Source organism: Mixophyes fleayi, chromosome 3 (genome assembly GCF_038048845.1).
Source record: "Mixophyes fleayi isolate aMixFle1 chromosome 3, aMixFle1.hap1, whole genome shotgun sequence".
Lineage (NCBI taxonomy): Eukaryota > Metazoa > Chordata > Amphibia > Anura > Limnodynastidae > Mixophyes > Mixophyes fleayi.
The window spans coordinates 310920158-310938839 of NC_134404.1; the positions used below are offsets into that span (position 1 = coordinate 310920158).

Consider the following 18682-nt stretch of genomic DNA (forward strand, 5'->3'; position numbering starts at 1 on the left):
ACACTTTTCTAATTCAAGTGATCAATTGTGAACCTTGAATGGTGAACACAGTAATGTTCACTGTGCAAATTAAAAAAAATATCTTATAATAACTATAAAATGTTACTTGTTTTAAACCTGAACAGCAAACGTGAGCCACAAATTTCAAACTGCAAAATCAAATATTGAAGATTGCACTGCGAACATCTTCAAGACCCTTAAACTGATTTGAATTGATCAAGCATGTTAACATTACGTGTGTATAAATCGTACTGCATGGGACACGCAATAGCAGCACACTGGCCCGATGTTAAAAGACAATTTGACGCTTGCTACATCTGTGCCTATATATATAAAGCAGCATGGCTATGCTCTGGGTATGACTACTACACAGCTACACACACACAACTCACCTTTGCATGTTTCTTCTTTAGAGTGTTCATCTCCTTCTGTTGCTTCTTTTGCTGTTTGAGGTATGCCTGAAACCAATAGAAACAAATGACTGCTTCTATAGATCAGTAGGTGAACAATTAGCTGCTTCTGAATAAACAGTCTCCAAAACACCCACACAAATCATCATTATAAACGTAACAAGAAAACTAGGAGCTTTGGAAATGTACAGTAAATTAGAGAACAGCTCTTATTTAGAGGTTAAGGCTGAGTACACACTACAGATGCGATATTGTTAGCAATTAGCCTGCATGATTTACAAGATATACCGTCAGCTCTTCATCTGTCTTAGCCATCGACTGCAAAGATCACGACTCTGTAAACTCTATGGAGATCTGGTCGTGAGTTTATACAAACTGCAGAATTGGGACAATATTGGTTCATCGTTGAATGAGATTTTTAGCCCATTTATAAAATCAAACGATACAATGTGCTTTGGAACGATAATTGCTCATCCTTGGAGCGTACACACTAATGTGATGTTGGGCCGAACGATCATTTATCGTGTGACTGGCCCGATACTGGGGTGAAAAACCTGTAGAGTGTACTCAGCCTAACTCACTGGGATTGCAGTTAATTACATAATGCTGAAATGTACTGATGTATGGATTTTTGCTATGTAAACCCTACAAAAGTTTGCTTAGGTCCTACTCTTATAATAATAATATGTAGATTATTAATTTGCTCTAAACCATTGCCCTGTTCCATCTGCTCCTTAACACGTATGTATACAAGTATTTTACAGACTGTCTTATACTTATGTAAAAGAGCTAATAATAACATTTATAAATATATATGTAGAAGCTTCAGTTGCTTATGAAATCTAAAGGAGTCTCTACCTGGACTGAAATGCATGATAACAGAGAATAATAGCCTAAACTCAACTGCCTATCAAAAGAAAATTCAAAGTGAAATATCTCAAGCTCTGTTAAGATTTGAGACTATTTACATATACTACATATCTGAGAATAATATTAGTAGCTACATAATGTAAAACCCCCATCTAAGTGCTACATTGGGTGAATCGGGGTAATTAAATCTGGGAGACATAATCACTAATAATGGACAATCCCTTTAAGCAACAATTAAAAATAATATATTTTACAGATTAGTGATGTATTAACTCACCTTCATTTGTTTCAAATCTTCATCTTTTACTTGAGGAATGAGATCGATAGCTAGAAAAATAATTCAGAAAAAAATTAAATGGAAAACCTTAATACTTTATATTGCCTCCTCTATTCACATACTGGAAGCAGCAATGCCGCTGTTCATGAGAATACAACCAATCAATCCAGTCGGCACTAGTGACATCACTGAGGCACAAGGCAGTTTCAGAGATGTTATCAGCTCCTACTGAACTGACAGGCTGGATATTGGTTAACGCTATACAACGGCTGCTTTGCCTGTATGTTGGTGGACAGGGAGAGTGGATATTGATATGGAATGTTAGTAAGAACAAACATTACTAATAGTCAAACGGAAAAACCTTTTTTAGCTTCATTTGCTAATCCGGAGGTGGCTGTTGCGGACGTCTTCAATTCTGAACTTGTCTGCGGAGTCACGTTAGCTTTGGCATTGTTGGTTTTCCCTTTCTTATCATTCTTTGTGATATCATTTGGCACATCTGCAATATCACTCTGAAACAGTAATAGCCTTGTATCATTATTACAGCATTTCTACATTAAACCCTATATAATCTCTTTGTCCACCGGACTGCTAACAGATTTAACACACAAACTCCATTCATTAGTTGAAATCCAATGATTTTATTAGTTGAAAGTTTCTTCGGAAGAAGCCCTGCAAATTAATTGACTGACACAGTGTAAGATTTGTTCATTAAAATCACTCAATTTCAACCAAATGCCACCGGCCATACAGTATAGCACCGGCAGGTAAGCTGAATAAAATGGGATACACTGTACATATCGACATATGGTTGTTTACTATGTGCAGAAAATATTTTTTTTAAATTTTAATACAGCTTTAAACAATTCCTCTTTAATAAATATGCCCTTCTCTTCCCACTATATCAAATAGGCCCACCCCACTAGGCACTGGAGGACTCAATCAGTCCTTATATAGTGCTGCACAGAGCCCAACTAAAGAGATAAGGACAATATGTAGTACTTGTGTCTCTCCTGCATCGTCACTGGAAGACCACTGAACAGGCTGCAGTGCATTCCAGTGGGGGTGGAGGGGATCATGTGAGCCCCCCTATTTGCTATATGGGGAATGTTATATATACACCGATCAGCCACAACATTAAAACCACATGCCTAATATTGTGCAGGTCCCCCTCATGCCGCTACAACAGCTCAGACCCGTTGAGGCATGGACTCTACAAGACCTCTGAAGGTGTCCTGTGGTATCTGGCACCAAAACGTTAACAGCAGATCACACTGCCCCCGCCTTCGTCCCATAGCGCATCCTGGTGCCATCTCTTCCTCCAGGTAAAGAGCGCACCCGGCCATCCACATGATGTAAAAGAACATGTGATTCATCAGACCAGGCCACCTTCTTCCATTGCTCCATGGTCCAGTTCTGGCGCTCACGTGCCCATTGTAGGTGATATCGGCGGTGGACAGTCATCAGCATGGGCACTCGGACCAGACAAGTTAGACTTCGCTTCCCACGCGCATCAATGAACCTTGGGTGCCCATGCCCCTTTCGCCGGTTCACTGGTTATTCTTCCCTGGACCACTTTTGGTAGGTACTAACCCCTGCATACTGGGAACACCCCATAAGACCTGCCGTTTTGGAGTTCACAATTTGGCCCTTATCAAAGTCAATCAGATCTTTACATTTGCCCATTTTTCCTGCTTCCTACACATCAACTTCAATAACTGACTGTTCACTTACTGCCCAATTTATTCTACCCCTTGACAGGTGCCATTGTAATGGGATAATTAATGCTATTCAGTTTACTTGTCAGTGGTTTTAATGTTGTGGCTGAACAGTGTGTCTTTTAAAATCTACACTGTACACATGATTGTGTAAATGCTTCATATAAGGGCTCAGTTATGGCTCAATAATGTCTTACATCCTGGTACAAGGTTTCTTAACCTTAACTAGCCCTGGGCTCATATGAAGTCTGGGAGTCAGTTTTTAATCACAGATGGAGCAGAATGCAGTGCAGTGAACAACTTGCCATCGCAAAGAATGTTTTTGCAATTAACGCAAATGTCCCTAGCTGCTCACAATTAAAGTTTATTTTCTCTAATCTGTAGCTATGGTGCATTGTTTACTGCAACAAACTATTTTAACTGTACTAATATATCTCCTTTTACTAAATTACTTATAGTATATAGTTATAATATATATATATATTGATTGACAAGTTGAGCACACTCCCTTAGAAAGTATTTAGAATTTTTACTGAACTTATGGGAAACTTAACACTCACAAATCACCAACGTTAATATGAAATATTCATATCCACAATTACAAGTACGTGTGCATAATTTACATAAATTGCTAGATGTACATAACAGGTACTTACGGTTTCAATACCCATTGCCCTCATCTGGTCTGCTCTTTTCTCAGTGATAGAAAGAAACTTCTTTGGATCTGATAAAGCATCAACAATATCTAGAAGTAAAGAGACAATGAGATAAAAGCAGGAGGATTTAAACGAGACGTCCAACTAGGAGTAAAGTTTCTACAGAAAATCCCATGCCGAGACAGATATTAGAGAGCCAATGGGCAGCCAGCAGTTTAGGAGAATACTATCACCCTCTCCCTCCTTCCAGGCACCTCCTGAGGGTGACCCTCTCTCTCGGGATCGGCCCGAGAGAACAGGCAAGAATGATTCTATACACACCTAGGGCCTGATTCACTAAGGAAAGGACAGCAAAAAAGAAGTCATTTTGTACCTTGGTAAAACCATGTTGCATTAGAGGGGGAGGTAAATTTAAAATGTGGGGACAGATTTATAGTTGGGGTACAGGATGTCCCAGATCAACTTTAAATTTCAGTGTAAATATAAAGCTATCAAGTATTTGTGTGTAACATGAGAAAGCCGCCAGTATTTAACTTATGTGCAAAATAAGAAACCAGTTTTCACCCCTTGCATTGTAACATGGTTTGTCCAGGAGTAAACAACTTCTTTTCTGGTTTACTTTCCCTAATGAATCAGACCCCTAAAGCAGGCCTGTCCAACCTGCGGCCCTCCAGGTGTTGGGAAACTACAAGTCCCAGCATGCCCTTTCCAGCTATCAACTGGCTGTCTACCGGCAAAGCATGCTGGGGCTTGTAGTTTCACAGCACCTGGAGGGCCGCAGGTTGGACAGGCCTGCCATAAAGCCTATGTAATTTTTTGGGACCAAACCCATATAATAATATCATTGCCTCTATATGAACAAACAGTATAGTGGGAATCTAGAAACATAGGGGCTTGTTTGACAATATGATGTAATGTGCGCTAATAAGCTCCTTTGGATTTCAGCATCATCTCTATGTGGATGATACACAAATCTATCTATCCTCTCCTGATCTCTCACCATCTGTGTTGTCTCGCGTTTCCGACTGTCTTTCTGACATTTCATCTTAGATGTCCTCTCACCAACTCAAACTCAATCTTTCAAAAACAGAATTAATAATATTCCGACCCAAAAATAGAAGATTACTGCCTGATATTTCTATTTCTGTTAACAACATGACCATAAATCCCACATCAACTCTATATTTACATCATGCTGCATACATCTAAAAAACATTTCCAGAATACGTACATATCTCATACAAGACACTGCAAAAACTTTAATTCATGCACTGATCCTTTCCCGCTTCGACTATTGTAATTCCTACCTTACTGGTCTTCCCAAAATCAGACTCGAGCCCCTACAATCTATTTGGCATGCAGCAACTAGATTGATTTTCCATGCAAATCGTTTTACATCTGCTGAGTCACTCTGTCAGTCTCTACATTGGTTGCCTGTTTTTCAGCGAATCCAATATAAAATTCCTGTACTAACATACAAGGCCGTCAACAAATTTGCACCAACATATATCTCCTCACTTGTCTCAAAATATCTCCCAACTCGACACCTCCGTTCTGTACAAGATCTGCGTCTCTCTTCCACTCTCATCACTTCCTCCCATTCTCGGTTACAGGACTTTTTTTCGGGCTGCACCCACTTTATGGAATTTACTCCCTCGCACAGTAAGACTTTCCTCTAGTCTTCAAACCTTCAAGCGTTCTCTGAAAACCCACCTCTTCAGACAAGCTTATAGTATTCCTCTACCACCCTCTTAATCTCCCTAGGTTACCCTATTACCACCCTCTACACAGTTACCACAAGACAACAACCCTCTGACCAACATAGTTGTGTGACTGAGCATACAGCCCATTAAATACTTTGCATTCGAGCTGGATAAATATTCAATATGATGTAGCACTTACCCTTGTGTATCAAACCATTGTCCCATAGAATGTAAGCTTGCGAGCAGGGCCCTCTTACCTCTACGTATGTATGTATTACCCAGTATTGTTTTATTACTGTTTGTTCCCAATTGTAAAGTGCTACGGAATTTGCTGGCGCTATATAAATAAATGTTGATGATGATGACGATGTGCACAAACGTGCTGTAACTCACAGTGATCATTTAGCCCTCTCATTTTTCTACTGCAGTTTACAAAAAGAAAGCAAATATATGCTGGCTATGGGTAACAATACATCTCTGCATCTATCACTATGTTATTGGGTACATGCAATAGATTAGCTCCAACAAAGCCTCCTCATCATTCAGTCTGTCTCTTACCTCCAAACCCATCGGGAACGTAGGTCTTCAGGACAATGTTACAGAAGACGGTTGGAAGAGAAATCGGTTTGTTGCCTTCATTTCGAAGTGAAATGTGCCGATATCCAGCCTGGAGGCCATCTAGTGGCAATATCCTCTGGCCAATCAGTTTATTGTTGTCATCGTACACTGCTATCCTTAGCACAGCAAGGTCAGGTAAGATAACCTAGTAGAATGAGGTACGATACTTAAGATTGGTCTCACACACACTCACATATATGACATCAACAGAACAAGCTCTTACCTTTCGGAACACAAACGGCTCCTCATTGTAAACCGGGTTCAGACCATTGTTCATTACCATACGCGTTCGGAACTCCTTACGTATAGTGTCTGTTGGTAACCCATACATATCGACCTCAACGTATGTCCCAATTTTTTTGTCTGACAGAAACTGTCCAGATATAACCTAAGTAAACATACCAAATAGCCATGTATTTACCCAACTATAAAATGGATGCCAATATACACGGGAAATTTTACATTGCTTTTCAGATGTTTTGATTTACGTTCCAGAGTTTGTAGTCAAAAAAATCATACTTACCAAGCTTTTTCTGCTTCCTTCTAGGAGATCCTAGAGGGGGGAGGGTGAGCTGTGAGGACGGAGAGGGGTGGACGCGCCAAATAGCGTCATTTTGGTCCTGTCCCCACAACGCATTGACACGAAAGTGTCATTTTGTAGCGGGGCCAAAATGTGCCCCCATCCATCCTCACAGTCCACCACCCGTCTGAGAACTTCACATTGCTTCATCCCGAATTGAGTCATGGAGGCTCTCATCCTGTCCACTTCCCTAGGTAGTGGGCAGAATGCGGGAGAATGACCTGCTCTCGCAGGAGTCCGGGAGACTTACCTGAAATTTGGGAAACTGGGCAGGTATGAAAAAAATAAATAGAATTTACTGCACTCCAAACTGACAAATCAAGAGAGCGCTACAGTGTAGTGCTTAGATATCTCATGGTGCCTTGATATCCTATCTACAACCCTCTCTAATCCAGGGGCGTAACTAGGGCTGTGCGATAGGGGGCGATTGCCCAGGGCGCAACGCTGGACGGGGGCGCAGTTTATGAATATTTTAGGTTCATTTGGTTAAAATGGGGGGGGGGCGGCATTTTTCTTTCTTGCCCCAGGCGCTAAGATTGTAAATTAAGGCTCTGCTCTAATCAGAGAAAATGTGTTCCCCATGGAAAGAATGACCACTGATATCAGGGGCACAATCATGGTTTCATTGTATAAACGTGACACATTGCAGCACCGGCTGCCCTTCCGTACTTGGCATTATCCAGCTGTTATATGGCGCGTACCTGAACAGAACAGGTGGCTGCAATCACACCGTCCACTGGGGTTTCAGAGAACGGGTCAAAGGTCCTGTCTGGACGTCGCATGAAGTCTGGTTTAAGGAGGTACCTTGTGGGGAAACAAAGAAATATACTGATACCTTAACAAACAGAAATCAAGTTCACACTGATGTAAAACAATGTAATACTAGGCATTCCCTAATATGTACAAGACAATGGTATGATCTTTATTTGTTCAACTTATCTATGCATTTAAATATTGTTATTCCATACATAACGGTGAAATAAAATAATGGGACCATCTGTATAATTTAAAGCTGTTCACATCTTTAGAAATATGCACAGATGCAGAAGAGTTGTTATACATAAGTATAGTGTAGTTATGTAATCTGCATGGTGTCACTCAGAGCTTCTTACAGTATGACGGACTAAATTAGATGGCAATTTGCTCCTATCTGCCCAATGGCGATACATACATCTGTCTCTTATATTTAGGTTTATTTAAATTACACAGAACACACATATCCCACCCATATCAGTGTCATAGGAATGACCATTGAAACAAGTAAAAAGATAGGCTTACTGCAAAATGTAAAGTCTTTTTCTTTTTTTAAATAAAGAACCAGTTATAAAATGTAATTTGCTCCTCTACATGTCTGAGTGTTTTACCCTGTTTGTGTTTGTGTGAGTATGTGCTTGTCTGTGTATAAGACAGTTTACATGTCTGAGTGTTTTACCCTGTTTGTGTTTGTGTATGTGTGAGTATGTGCTTGTCTGTGTATAATACAGTTTACATGTCTGAGTCTTTTACCCTGTTTGTGTTTGTGTATGCGTGAGTCTGTACTTGTCTGTGTATGTGACAGTTTACATGTCTGTATTTGTGCGAGTCTGTGCTTGTCTGTGTATATGACAGTTTACATGTCTGTGTGTTTTACCCTGTGTGTGTTTGTGTATGTGTGTGTCTGTGTATGTGACAGTTTACATGTCTGTGTGTTTTACCGTTTGTGTTTGTGTGAGTCTGTGCTTGTCTGTGTATATGACAGTTTACATGTCTGTGTGTGTTTGAGTATGTGTGAGTCTGTGCTTGTCTGTGTATATGACAGTTTTCATGTCTGTGTGTTTTACCTTGTGTCTTTGTATATGTGTGAGTCTGTGCTTGTCTGTGTATATGACAGTTTACATGTCTGTGTGTTTGACTTTTTGTGTGTTTGCAAGTGTGACCTTATCCTGCCTAAATTGGGACAGATAGGAGATATGCATTTGTGATATAGTCTGACTATTGTAGTTAAATAATTACCAGTTTAAAGAAGCCACAAAACTCTGTAAATTACTAATTAGCTTGTGCCAAAAACCTGTTTCATCATTTCATAATTTTTTTCAATGAGGCAGCAAACACTGAATATCATTAACATGAGCATACAAAACAGTATATCACCTAAAAGTACAATATCGACCACCTATGAGTGATTTTAATGTCTGTACAGTACAACATTTGACCATGTCTGAAGAATTCAGCTTGTTTGATACAGCAATAATAAACAGACAAGCACCTTATATAGGATATTACATAAGAATGCTCAGTAAACAGGGTTTGTTACTATGGGAAAAGATACAGCACATGATGTTTGTTAAAGAGCAATGTTGTAAAGCGTATTGAAGCACGCTAAGATGTGTTGAGTTTCGAAAATGATTCTTTGTATGCAGCATCTAGGCTGTTAAGTATAAGAAGCATTTAGTTGTATGTATAACATAATAATCCACAATAATCTCTCAGTACAAAGCCTCACGTATAATGTTTAGCCACATTTACTATGACTGCACAGTGTCACTTTGCTTATCATTTATTGTATTTATAACTGTTTTTTTATTCAGTTCTTAGTGTCATGTATTTGACTGCACACTAGACATAGCAATGCATTCACATTTTGATGGACCAATGGAATGTTGTACCTTACTGATTGTGTAAAATTATAGCTACGCCCCTAGACATGCTGGCCACGCCCAGAAACGCTCCTCCTCAAATCCTGCGTTTGCCCCAATGTTGGTGAGTGATTTCCCAGTATGGCTGGCCATCTACAGAACTTTTAAGTGAGTTACTTCGAATGTCATTTCTTACCCACAAGATCCATTGTATTCAAACTTGCCCTGATTCAGCTGCATTGCTAGATCTGTTAAAAGAGAAAACATATTACCAAGTCCATTAGACGGTTGTAGTTCAGTGGATAAATCCGTGTTAGGCACCTAGGGGCCCTCCAGCTTGTGGAGCTATGTACCAATCTATAGATGGCAAGGCATGCTGGGACGGCAACTTCCCAAAAGCACCTACGCTTGGAATAAAACACCTCAGAATCACTATGAATTCAAGGAAAGCCATATACAATCGGGCCTAGGATGACAATGAAGTAAGGGCAACAATTTGTACATTGCTGTTTTTATTTTGGATATGTAAAATGTATTGTGTATATATATATATATATATATATATATATATATATATACTACAAACATTTAATCTTGGCCTCTAGGGCTATATTATTTGCTATTATGCAAGAAATGTAAATCCAGGCCTATAGACGCTGCATTAATGGAAGCATAAAGTATTAAGCTATTAGTGGAACATCAATATAGTTAGTTACTATTTCAGCAGTAACACAATGGGAGTACCATCGATATATTGGATTAATCAGCTCATGTATATGTGTTCCCTATACCTGCCTGAGAAGTGCAATGTTTCACTGTCCCGTAGCATTCTGTTGAATAAATCACATTCCTACACTATCCAGCAGGTATGACAGCTCTGCTATAATATTGTTGTAAACAACAAATACACGTTAAAAGGGGAATGCAAAATGATGGAGCCCACTTCAAATGAATAGCAACAAAAATACATTATAAACTATAATATTTATGAAATTATAAATCTGCAAATAGCTAAAAATCGTATGTATAAGAACCCCATTTCGAAATTTACGTAAAAAAATATATTTTAATTTTGTATGGGGAATTGGGATTAATCAAGTAAATGAATACTTATTTCTAAGCTAAATTCTGTTTAAATAATGTTATTTTCAGTACAAAGGACTATGTATGTTCTCAGGAAGGTTGAGGGGTACATATGGGGAAAATTCTAATTATTATTCAAATCATTCAGCTTCATCAAGAAGTCTGCTATCCCCCTATCCTACCAGCAGGGGGTGTGTAACCTGTGGGTCGGGATCCCACATTTAGTTCTGTGCAATCCCTGGGGTGTCATATATACTACTGCAAATTGTCCTGTTTGAGGACCCAGAACAATTGCACAGTCACTTAGGACACCACTAGGCTACCTATTATATGTATCTACTGAATGAAATTAGAATAAGTCATTTTAGCCTTCCCAACACAAACCCCTCCATTCTGTATTAATGCCGGATTACGTGTAAAGTTACTAATTACAATGCAGCACACGCAACATTTCTTTATGTAAATTAGACTGTTCTTTGACTCACTGCTTCCCATTTGTCGGTAAATATCTTAATATCATTTAACCATGTAGCAGCTTCTATATAAAACACCAGAGGCATTCATAGAGCATCTGTTTTGGAAACACAGAGCTGGGGCTTTCTTGGCATTCAGCTTGATTGGGTGCTGCAGCCTACCTGGGGTCTGATAGTTCAGAGAGACCATCTGGCAGCCAGCGTTCCAGAAAATTTGAGGCATATAATTACTGGAATCCACTCTACCCCCCTTAGGGTAGATCCGGCTCATCTGACGTTTGTTATAACTATGAACATTGTTAAGGAAGGCAAGAAAAGGAAAACAAATCACACACATATAATGCAGCCTGTTATATGTCCTCTGTCTCCAGCTTTACATTTAATTCTAATTATTTATAATGAGACATTCAGTCCATCGAATAACTCTCATTATACACAACTCTGTGACTTCAACTGAAATATACACTGTACTGTCATCATCACCATTTATTTATATAGCGCCACTAATTCTGCAGCACTGTACAGAGAACTCATTCACATCAGTCCCTGCCCCGTTGGAGCGTACAGTCTAAATACCCTAATATACACACACACACAGCACAGTGGCCTAGTGGTTAGCACTTCTACCTCACAGCACTGGGGTCATGAGTCCGATTCCCAACTATGGCCTTATCTGTGTGGAGTTTGTATGTTCTCCCTGTGTTTGCGTGGGTTTCCTCCGGGTGCTCCAGTTTCCTGCCACACTCCAAAAACATACTGGTAGGTTAATTGGCTGCTTTCAAAAATTGACCCTAGTCTCTGTCTGTCTGTGTCTGTGTGTGTGTGTGTCTATATTAGGGAATTTAGACTGTAAGCCCCAATGGGGCAGGGACTAATGTGAGTAAGTTCTCTGTACAGCGCTGCGAAATTAGTGGCGCTATATAAATAAATGATGATAATGATGATGATGACACACACACATACAGGCAGACACAGGTCAATTTTGATAGCGGCCAATTAACCTACCAGTATGTTTTTGGAGTGTGGGAGGAAATCGGAGCACCCAGAGGAAACCCACGTAAACACGGGGAGAACATACAAACTCCTTACACATAAGGCCATAATCAAGAATTGAACTCATGACCCCAGTGCTGTAAGGCAGAAGTGCTAACCACTACGCCACTGTGCTGCCCACTGTACTGTGATACCTTATCCTTTCCATGTGATATCCTTTGGTCAATGAATGAGATAGGCGTTGGGTTTTGTAATGATTACTGACCTCCCGTGACATATAAAGTGAAACATGGCTTTATCTGTGTTGTAAAAATCAATATCAAGACACTCTGAAAGGATACTTTACAAACTCAATTGCATGTGTCTTTAAATACCCCAACCCGACTGATTCATTAAACGAGGACATGTTGAAATGAATGTTCCGCTCTGAAAGAAAAAAGACAAAAACACACATAACAGGGATATTTATGGCATGCATGCGAAGTACGAAAATGTAGATTTTACCCTTAAAAACCAAGGCTTGCCTCCAACTCTTATTGACCCCATATATGTTCCTGGATTCTCCCTGGAGAGTCTGTGCAAATGTTTTGTAGACTGGTTACATTTATTTGAGACAATCCTGTGTTTTGCTGGGTAACATAGTGCACTCCTTTATATCTGAATTGACTGTTTAGCTTGAAGTGTCTCCAGCATCTAGTATTATTTAAGTTCAGCTGCCTTATACCTCCATCTTGTGGATATTTTGGCTAAATGCATCCCTACTAAGCAGTACTTTCACTTCTAAGGTGTGATCTCAACAAAGAAAGAAAATGTTTACACCTAAAAGCACAAATATGTACATGTATGAGTATAACAGTATAACAGTTTAATTAAATTGTTACCTGGCCCTTGCTAGTAAGATTTTGTGTAAACAATGAATCTCTTAACAGTTGCAATTATTTACCAAACTTTAGCAAAATACCAGATTAAGGGGGGTATTCAATTGTTCCTCCGGCCACCGGAAAAACGAGCGCGTTAAAACTATTACCGTTTATACGGTAATATTGCGCGCAAACACCATTAATACGGTAGTTTACTCGCTGAATTTCATCTTGCAGCTCAGGGAGCTGCGAGATCAAATTCAGCGAGTAATTACCGTATAAACGGTAATAGTTTTAGAGCGCTCATTTTTCCGGCGGCCGGAGGAACAATTGAATACGCCCCTAAGTGTGAAATTTAGTATGCGGTTTGTAATCGCCACATCAGGGGGTAAATGTATCAAGCTGAGAGTTTTCTGGTGTGTTTGAAAAGCCAATCAGATTCTAGCTATCATTTATTTAGTACATTCTACAAAATGATAACTAGAATCTGATTGGTTGCTATAGGCAACATCTCCACTTTTCAAACCCGCCGGAAATCTCTCAGCTTAATACATTTACCCCAGATGTGATTTTCAGATCCAAAGCAGAGGATTTTATCATCCTGCAGTTTGGATGATGAAAACTTACACTGCATCTGATAAATGATGTCCTGCAAACAGCATGCGACTTATGCTAAAACACATACGATACAGGCCAAACTGCATAGTAAAACTGTATGTGAAACATCCGGTTTTACTTTGCCTATTTACTGTGCCTGGCGATGTGTTTTGTGCCAAGTTTAACAGGAGGAGCGTGTACTCACTTATATTATTACACTTAAATAGATAAAGTTAAAAACCTTAGAATGTAGTTCCCATGTTTAGCATATTTTCCATATACGAGAAAGCAAAAATAATATATGCCTATGTTTATTAGTAGAAGCTACTTTATTCCATGTAATAGTATGACATAATTTTATTTAACACTTTCTATAGTACAAAGTTTTATTTGTATAAGCAAGTTGTTTATTTCAATTGATGTTAATATCCTGATTTTTTTCCTTCACGGGGTAAATGTATTAAGCAGTGGATTCTGCAAGTTGCCAATAATCGGCGACTTTGCAGGGGAAATTTAAAACGACAATGGCTTTAAAGGCAAGTTTGGCCTTTCAAGGCCAAAAAAGGCCAAAATGTTCCTAACTGCGACCCAGAGCCGCAGCCTAAAACATTAATAGAACTAATGCCTATCAATGGCAATTCTACATCAATGGCATGAATGTGTAGCAGAAATATTGTAGTATGTATCCAACCACCACACACCAATATATTACCCATATGCCTGTCATCCACTGGTGCCGTAGCATCCGTTCTAGAAGTGTTTAACGTGGGATGCTGAGGTTCCCTTCATATTAACAACATGTTATATTTTGAATTGTTTGCTACACTTTATATTGTATGTTCACTGTAGTTTGATACATACATACACAATGTGTTTAGGTTACCTTCTGCAATTTTGAAGCCTTGAAACTTTACTGGTTGAGCATAGTTGATCATCGTTGATAGAAACGGATGTATATTTGTCGTGGCACCGACATATTTATAATTTGCCATCCATGCTTGTTCATCATCAGCAGTTACGGTGCCCTAAAATTGTAATAAGAATACATAAACTATTAGCACGTATGATGTCACAGGGTTTTCATGTTGTTTGATGCACATAGGTCAAGTGGCCTTTTTTTATTTTATTGGGAACCACTTATCTTGGACACCATTGTGGCACTACAAGTGCAAGTATTCCCTTGCGCTAGAGTGCAGACTTGCAGTTCTATGAGTGCCAGTATGAAACAAGACTCGCGTACTGCTAGTGCGGACTGTCGTGTACTGCCCCAATAGCTGTACTTCTAGTTTAAACATTTGTACCCTGCTGCCCAGTAGTCGAGAAACCAGGAGGAGGCCAGTGATGGTCAGCAGTGGGCAGGTACTCTGTAGGTAGTGGGTACGATCATCCCCCTAGCACCACACCCCCACCGGAGGGCCGAACCCGATGCTCAGCAGTCCACATAAACTACATTCAGTTTCCCATCTGGTTTCATCATGAGGTTTTACGGGTCTGCAAACTGCTGCACTTCAGATGCAGTCTGAGATTTCACCCTCCAACCTGCAGGATGATCTGGGGCCTGATTCATTAAGGATCTTAACTTCAGAAACTTCTTATTTCAGTCTCCTGGACAAAATCATGTTACAATGCAAGGGGTGCAAATTAGTATTCTGTTTTGCACATAAGTTAAATACTGACTGTTTTTTCCATGTAGCACACAAATATCAACTTTAAATTGCAGTGTACAAATTAGCTATCACGTATTTGTGTGCTACATGAAAAAACAGGCAGTATTTAACTTATGTGCAAAACAGAACACTCATTTGCACCCCTTGTATTGTAACATGGTTTTGTCCAGGAGACTGAAATAAGAAGTTTCTCAAGTTAAGATCCTTAATGAATCGGGCCCCTGGTTTGGATCTGATATCGCATCCGAGTCTGTAAGCTTGCATAGCACACAATAAACCACACTCTAATACATCTTGTTCATAAACATGGTTATCTGTTTGGAATACATATTAAAACAAGAGGAATAATCTACATGGGAAACCAGCAGGATGCAGCTCTCCAGCTGTAATCAGACTACAGTTCTCCTAATAAAGCTCAGATTGTGCATTCAACCTGCTCCTTAAGGCACATGGTGAAACAGACCATGCATGCTAGAGCCACAGTATCACTAGTTCCACCCAATCATTAGTCACTATCAGCATTGCAGTTGTTTATCATGTTTATCGTGATTAGATTACAATCGCCCAGTCCATTGGGTTACATTAATGGTCAATTTAGTGGTAACTAACATTTAGTTTGTTATGTTAATTCTAAAAGTAGCTATATTTTATATATACAGAATTCCTATTCATAATTTCTCTTACATGGTACAAAGTTTGGACCTGGACACAAAAGAACATTTTGTACAGTTTTGAGGCAAATAAACCACCAAATGTACCAGCAGCACATATATGTTGCAGAATAATCTGTATTCATGTATTCTCAGTTTTACTTGATGTTCAAAATAAGAAATAAAATAATTATTTATTATCACAAGAAAGAAGATTGTTGATTATCACCTTTTTGTTATTGTTTTCTGGCTCAGAATCTTCAACTACCTAAAGAAGGAAACACAACTTTTTTTTACCACCATATTTATATTATGTCTTTCTTAAACAAAAACATGACACTAGTTTGTATAAATCACATAAAGGTCATTCATGTACATAGACTAACGGCAGAAATTCCTGGTTTTCTTCTCTATTTCTGCAGCCACTCGTACAGGAAGCGCGTGTATCAGTGCATCAAGATGGCTGCAGGTAAGCACAATGCATGATGGGGGGTGATAGGTGAATCAGGGAGATCTGTCATGTAAGCAGCCTGGCTGCTGTAATACACCCAACTGTACTGCAGAGTGCTTTCAGGTAGTGGTGGCAGATATTCTAATGATCTTTAAGATGGTGGTGGGAGATAAGCATTTAGGGGGTATTCCTGATTCAACAACTGTTCTGCAGAAAGACTTTATATTTATAAGCACTCTAAGGTGGCTTTGATCAAGTGATCAAGCCCCAGACAGCCCCAATGTTCCCTGGACGGCACACACTTAGGGGGTGTTTTCAGTTGCATGAAACCCCCTCCCCCCTGCTCCAGCCAGCACTTGTTGTCAGGCTGCTCCCCTTCCTCAAGACCAGTTACATATCTAAAGATCTGTTTCGCCCAAACCCCCCCCCCCCCGTCTACAGTATGCGTCCCTCCCCTCCTCTTCCATGGGGCAGGCGGCTTGTCATAGTACAGGAAATAGGAGAGGCAGGCAAGAGATTCTGCCTCTGAAGTGTACAGATCCACATGGAAGAAGGTAAGTGATAGGGTTGAAGACTGGGTATTTTAATTAAATAGTGGGTGGGAAATATTAATATATAGATGAGGTAATTTATTTCATGGTGAGGACCATTGTCATTATTTTATTTTTGTGGTCGTAATAATAACTATTAATTTAAGGTGGTGTATTGGCAACATTTAACTAATTTTAGGGTGGTTTGGGGCTTATTTAATGTAAGGTTAAGTTTAGGGCGAAGGAGGGCTATTTATTAATTGTGAATACCAATTATTTAATATTGGGGTAATTTGGGGGGAAACAGGTTTAATTATTAAATGGGAATACTAATAATTTAATATTGGGGCTGTTTGGGGGGGATAGGTGTATTTAGCAAACATTAGTACCATTAATTTAATGTCAGGGCATGGTGGGGGGAAACAGGTCTATCTAATAATTCTGAATGCTATTAATTTAATGTTGGGCCTAATTTGGGGTAAATAGGTCTATTTATTAAATATGAATACTATTAACTCAATGTTGGGGCTGGTAGGGAAGAATTAGCTCTATTTATTAAATGCTGGGCTCGTTTCAGGTAGGGCTTATTAAATGTAGGTGCTATTAATTTAACATTAGTGATGTTTGGGGGAGGGAGGCCCAAATGGGCTCACTCACTGCTAGACTTTCCATATTTTATCTGTCTATTCCTTTTTCCAAACAGGGGCCCAATATTCCAGGATCCAGACAAGCAGCAACTGAGCTTATGAGACCAGCAGTCGCAGGTAGTGAAAGCTACAAGAACAGGTAGGAGATCATGCACAGTCTGCCAACTGTCCTTATTTTGGTGGGACAGTCCTGAAATTGTGTGACTATCACGCTCATTCAGGACTTTGTCCCGACTACCGCGATAGTTGGGATGTATGTCCCGCTTCACACTGTACTGCTCGTTAAGGGCAAGCAAAATGCACTACAGTTAGATGCAAGCAGCTCACCCTTAATAAACAGTACAGTGTAAAGCAGGACATCCATTCCAACTAACCTTGCAGCCAAAACAAAGTCCTGAATGAGCAGGAGAGTCACATATGATATCTATTTAGCAGCTGTGCCACTTTATGTGGAATAATTTTAACAAAATATGTAGCAAGATTTAAAGTGTTCCTGTTTCCTACAGAAAGTTAGGGCTGACAATTTGTGGAATGAGTCATATAAATGAGAAGGTCTAAGAGATGTTACTAGCTCCTAGAGGCTTGACAGGCTGCCATGAGTGCAAAGCCAAAAACCAGGTGCTTTCTAGGCCACAGAAGAGTTCTGTGTTACTGTCCTGAACTATTCAACCCAATTATAAAAGAGAGGAATACCGTATCTCCACACATACCCGGACAGTCACTTATTGGACACACAAATTTAAAATAATTACTTTTTTTGCAATGTTTGTTGTAGCTTCTTTTTGACTGAGGTCATCTGCTGAAATCTCACTTCCGAACTTGAATTCAGGATGGGCTTCCTCTTCTAGGTCAGCTAATATAAAAGAACATAAACAAAGACTGATCTGTTAATATTTCATACAGATTATGTAAAACATAATATGAATAATAATAAGAGTTTAAAATAAATATCTATAATGATAAATATTTTTCTAGCCATTTCTTGAAGTACACAATTTTCATACATTTAGGAAAGTGTAAATGTGTATGCAAACATAATAAAACAGAATTTGTTGAATCCCCAGAATAAATGTAATGCTAAGTAAACAAAGCACACATTCTGTGCTGCACCCATTTGTTTAGTGTGGCAGGCATGCCTATACTGTCCTGTTATCACCGCACACATGCCTATCATTCTCCCTTATTTCCAATTGCAAAGCTTGACATGTGCTGGTCTCATATATCCCATAATTGAATACCCATCTTAGTATCTTAGTTCCCATTAGTATTATATTATTTTAATGA

General features: G+C 39.3%; 1 protein-coding gene across 12 annotated transcripts in view; it reads right to left on the bottom strand.

The window, feature by feature from the left end:
- The window catches only part of PLCB4 (phospholipase C beta 4), a 226605-nt gene that overhangs the window by 33786 nt on the left and 174137 nt on the right, over positions 1-18682 (bottom strand). For all 12 annotated transcript variants that reach the window (XM_075203995.1, XM_075203992.1, XM_075203996.1 and 9 more), the window contains 13 exons: positions 18151-18251; positions 16000-16038; positions 14337-14478; positions 12338-12422; positions 11166-11290; positions 9644-9695; positions 7534-7636; positions 6476-6640; positions 6193-6397; positions 3932-4020; positions 1919-2069; positions 1558-1607; positions 393-458 (listed from right to left, as the gene is read on the bottom strand). In XM_075203995.1, the coding sequence (XP_075060096.1) occupies positions 393-458; positions 1558-1607; positions 1919-2069; positions 3932-4020; positions 6193-6397; positions 6476-6640; positions 7534-7636; positions 9644-9695; positions 11166-11290; positions 12338-12422; positions 14337-14478; positions 16000-16038; positions 18151-18251 (1373 nt within the window). The remainder of the gene's footprint in view (positions 1-392; positions 459-1557; positions 1608-1918; positions 2070-3931; positions 4021-6192; positions 6398-6475; positions 6641-7533; positions 7637-9643; positions 9696-11165; positions 11291-12337; positions 12423-14336; positions 14479-15999; positions 16039-18150; positions 18252-18682) is intronic.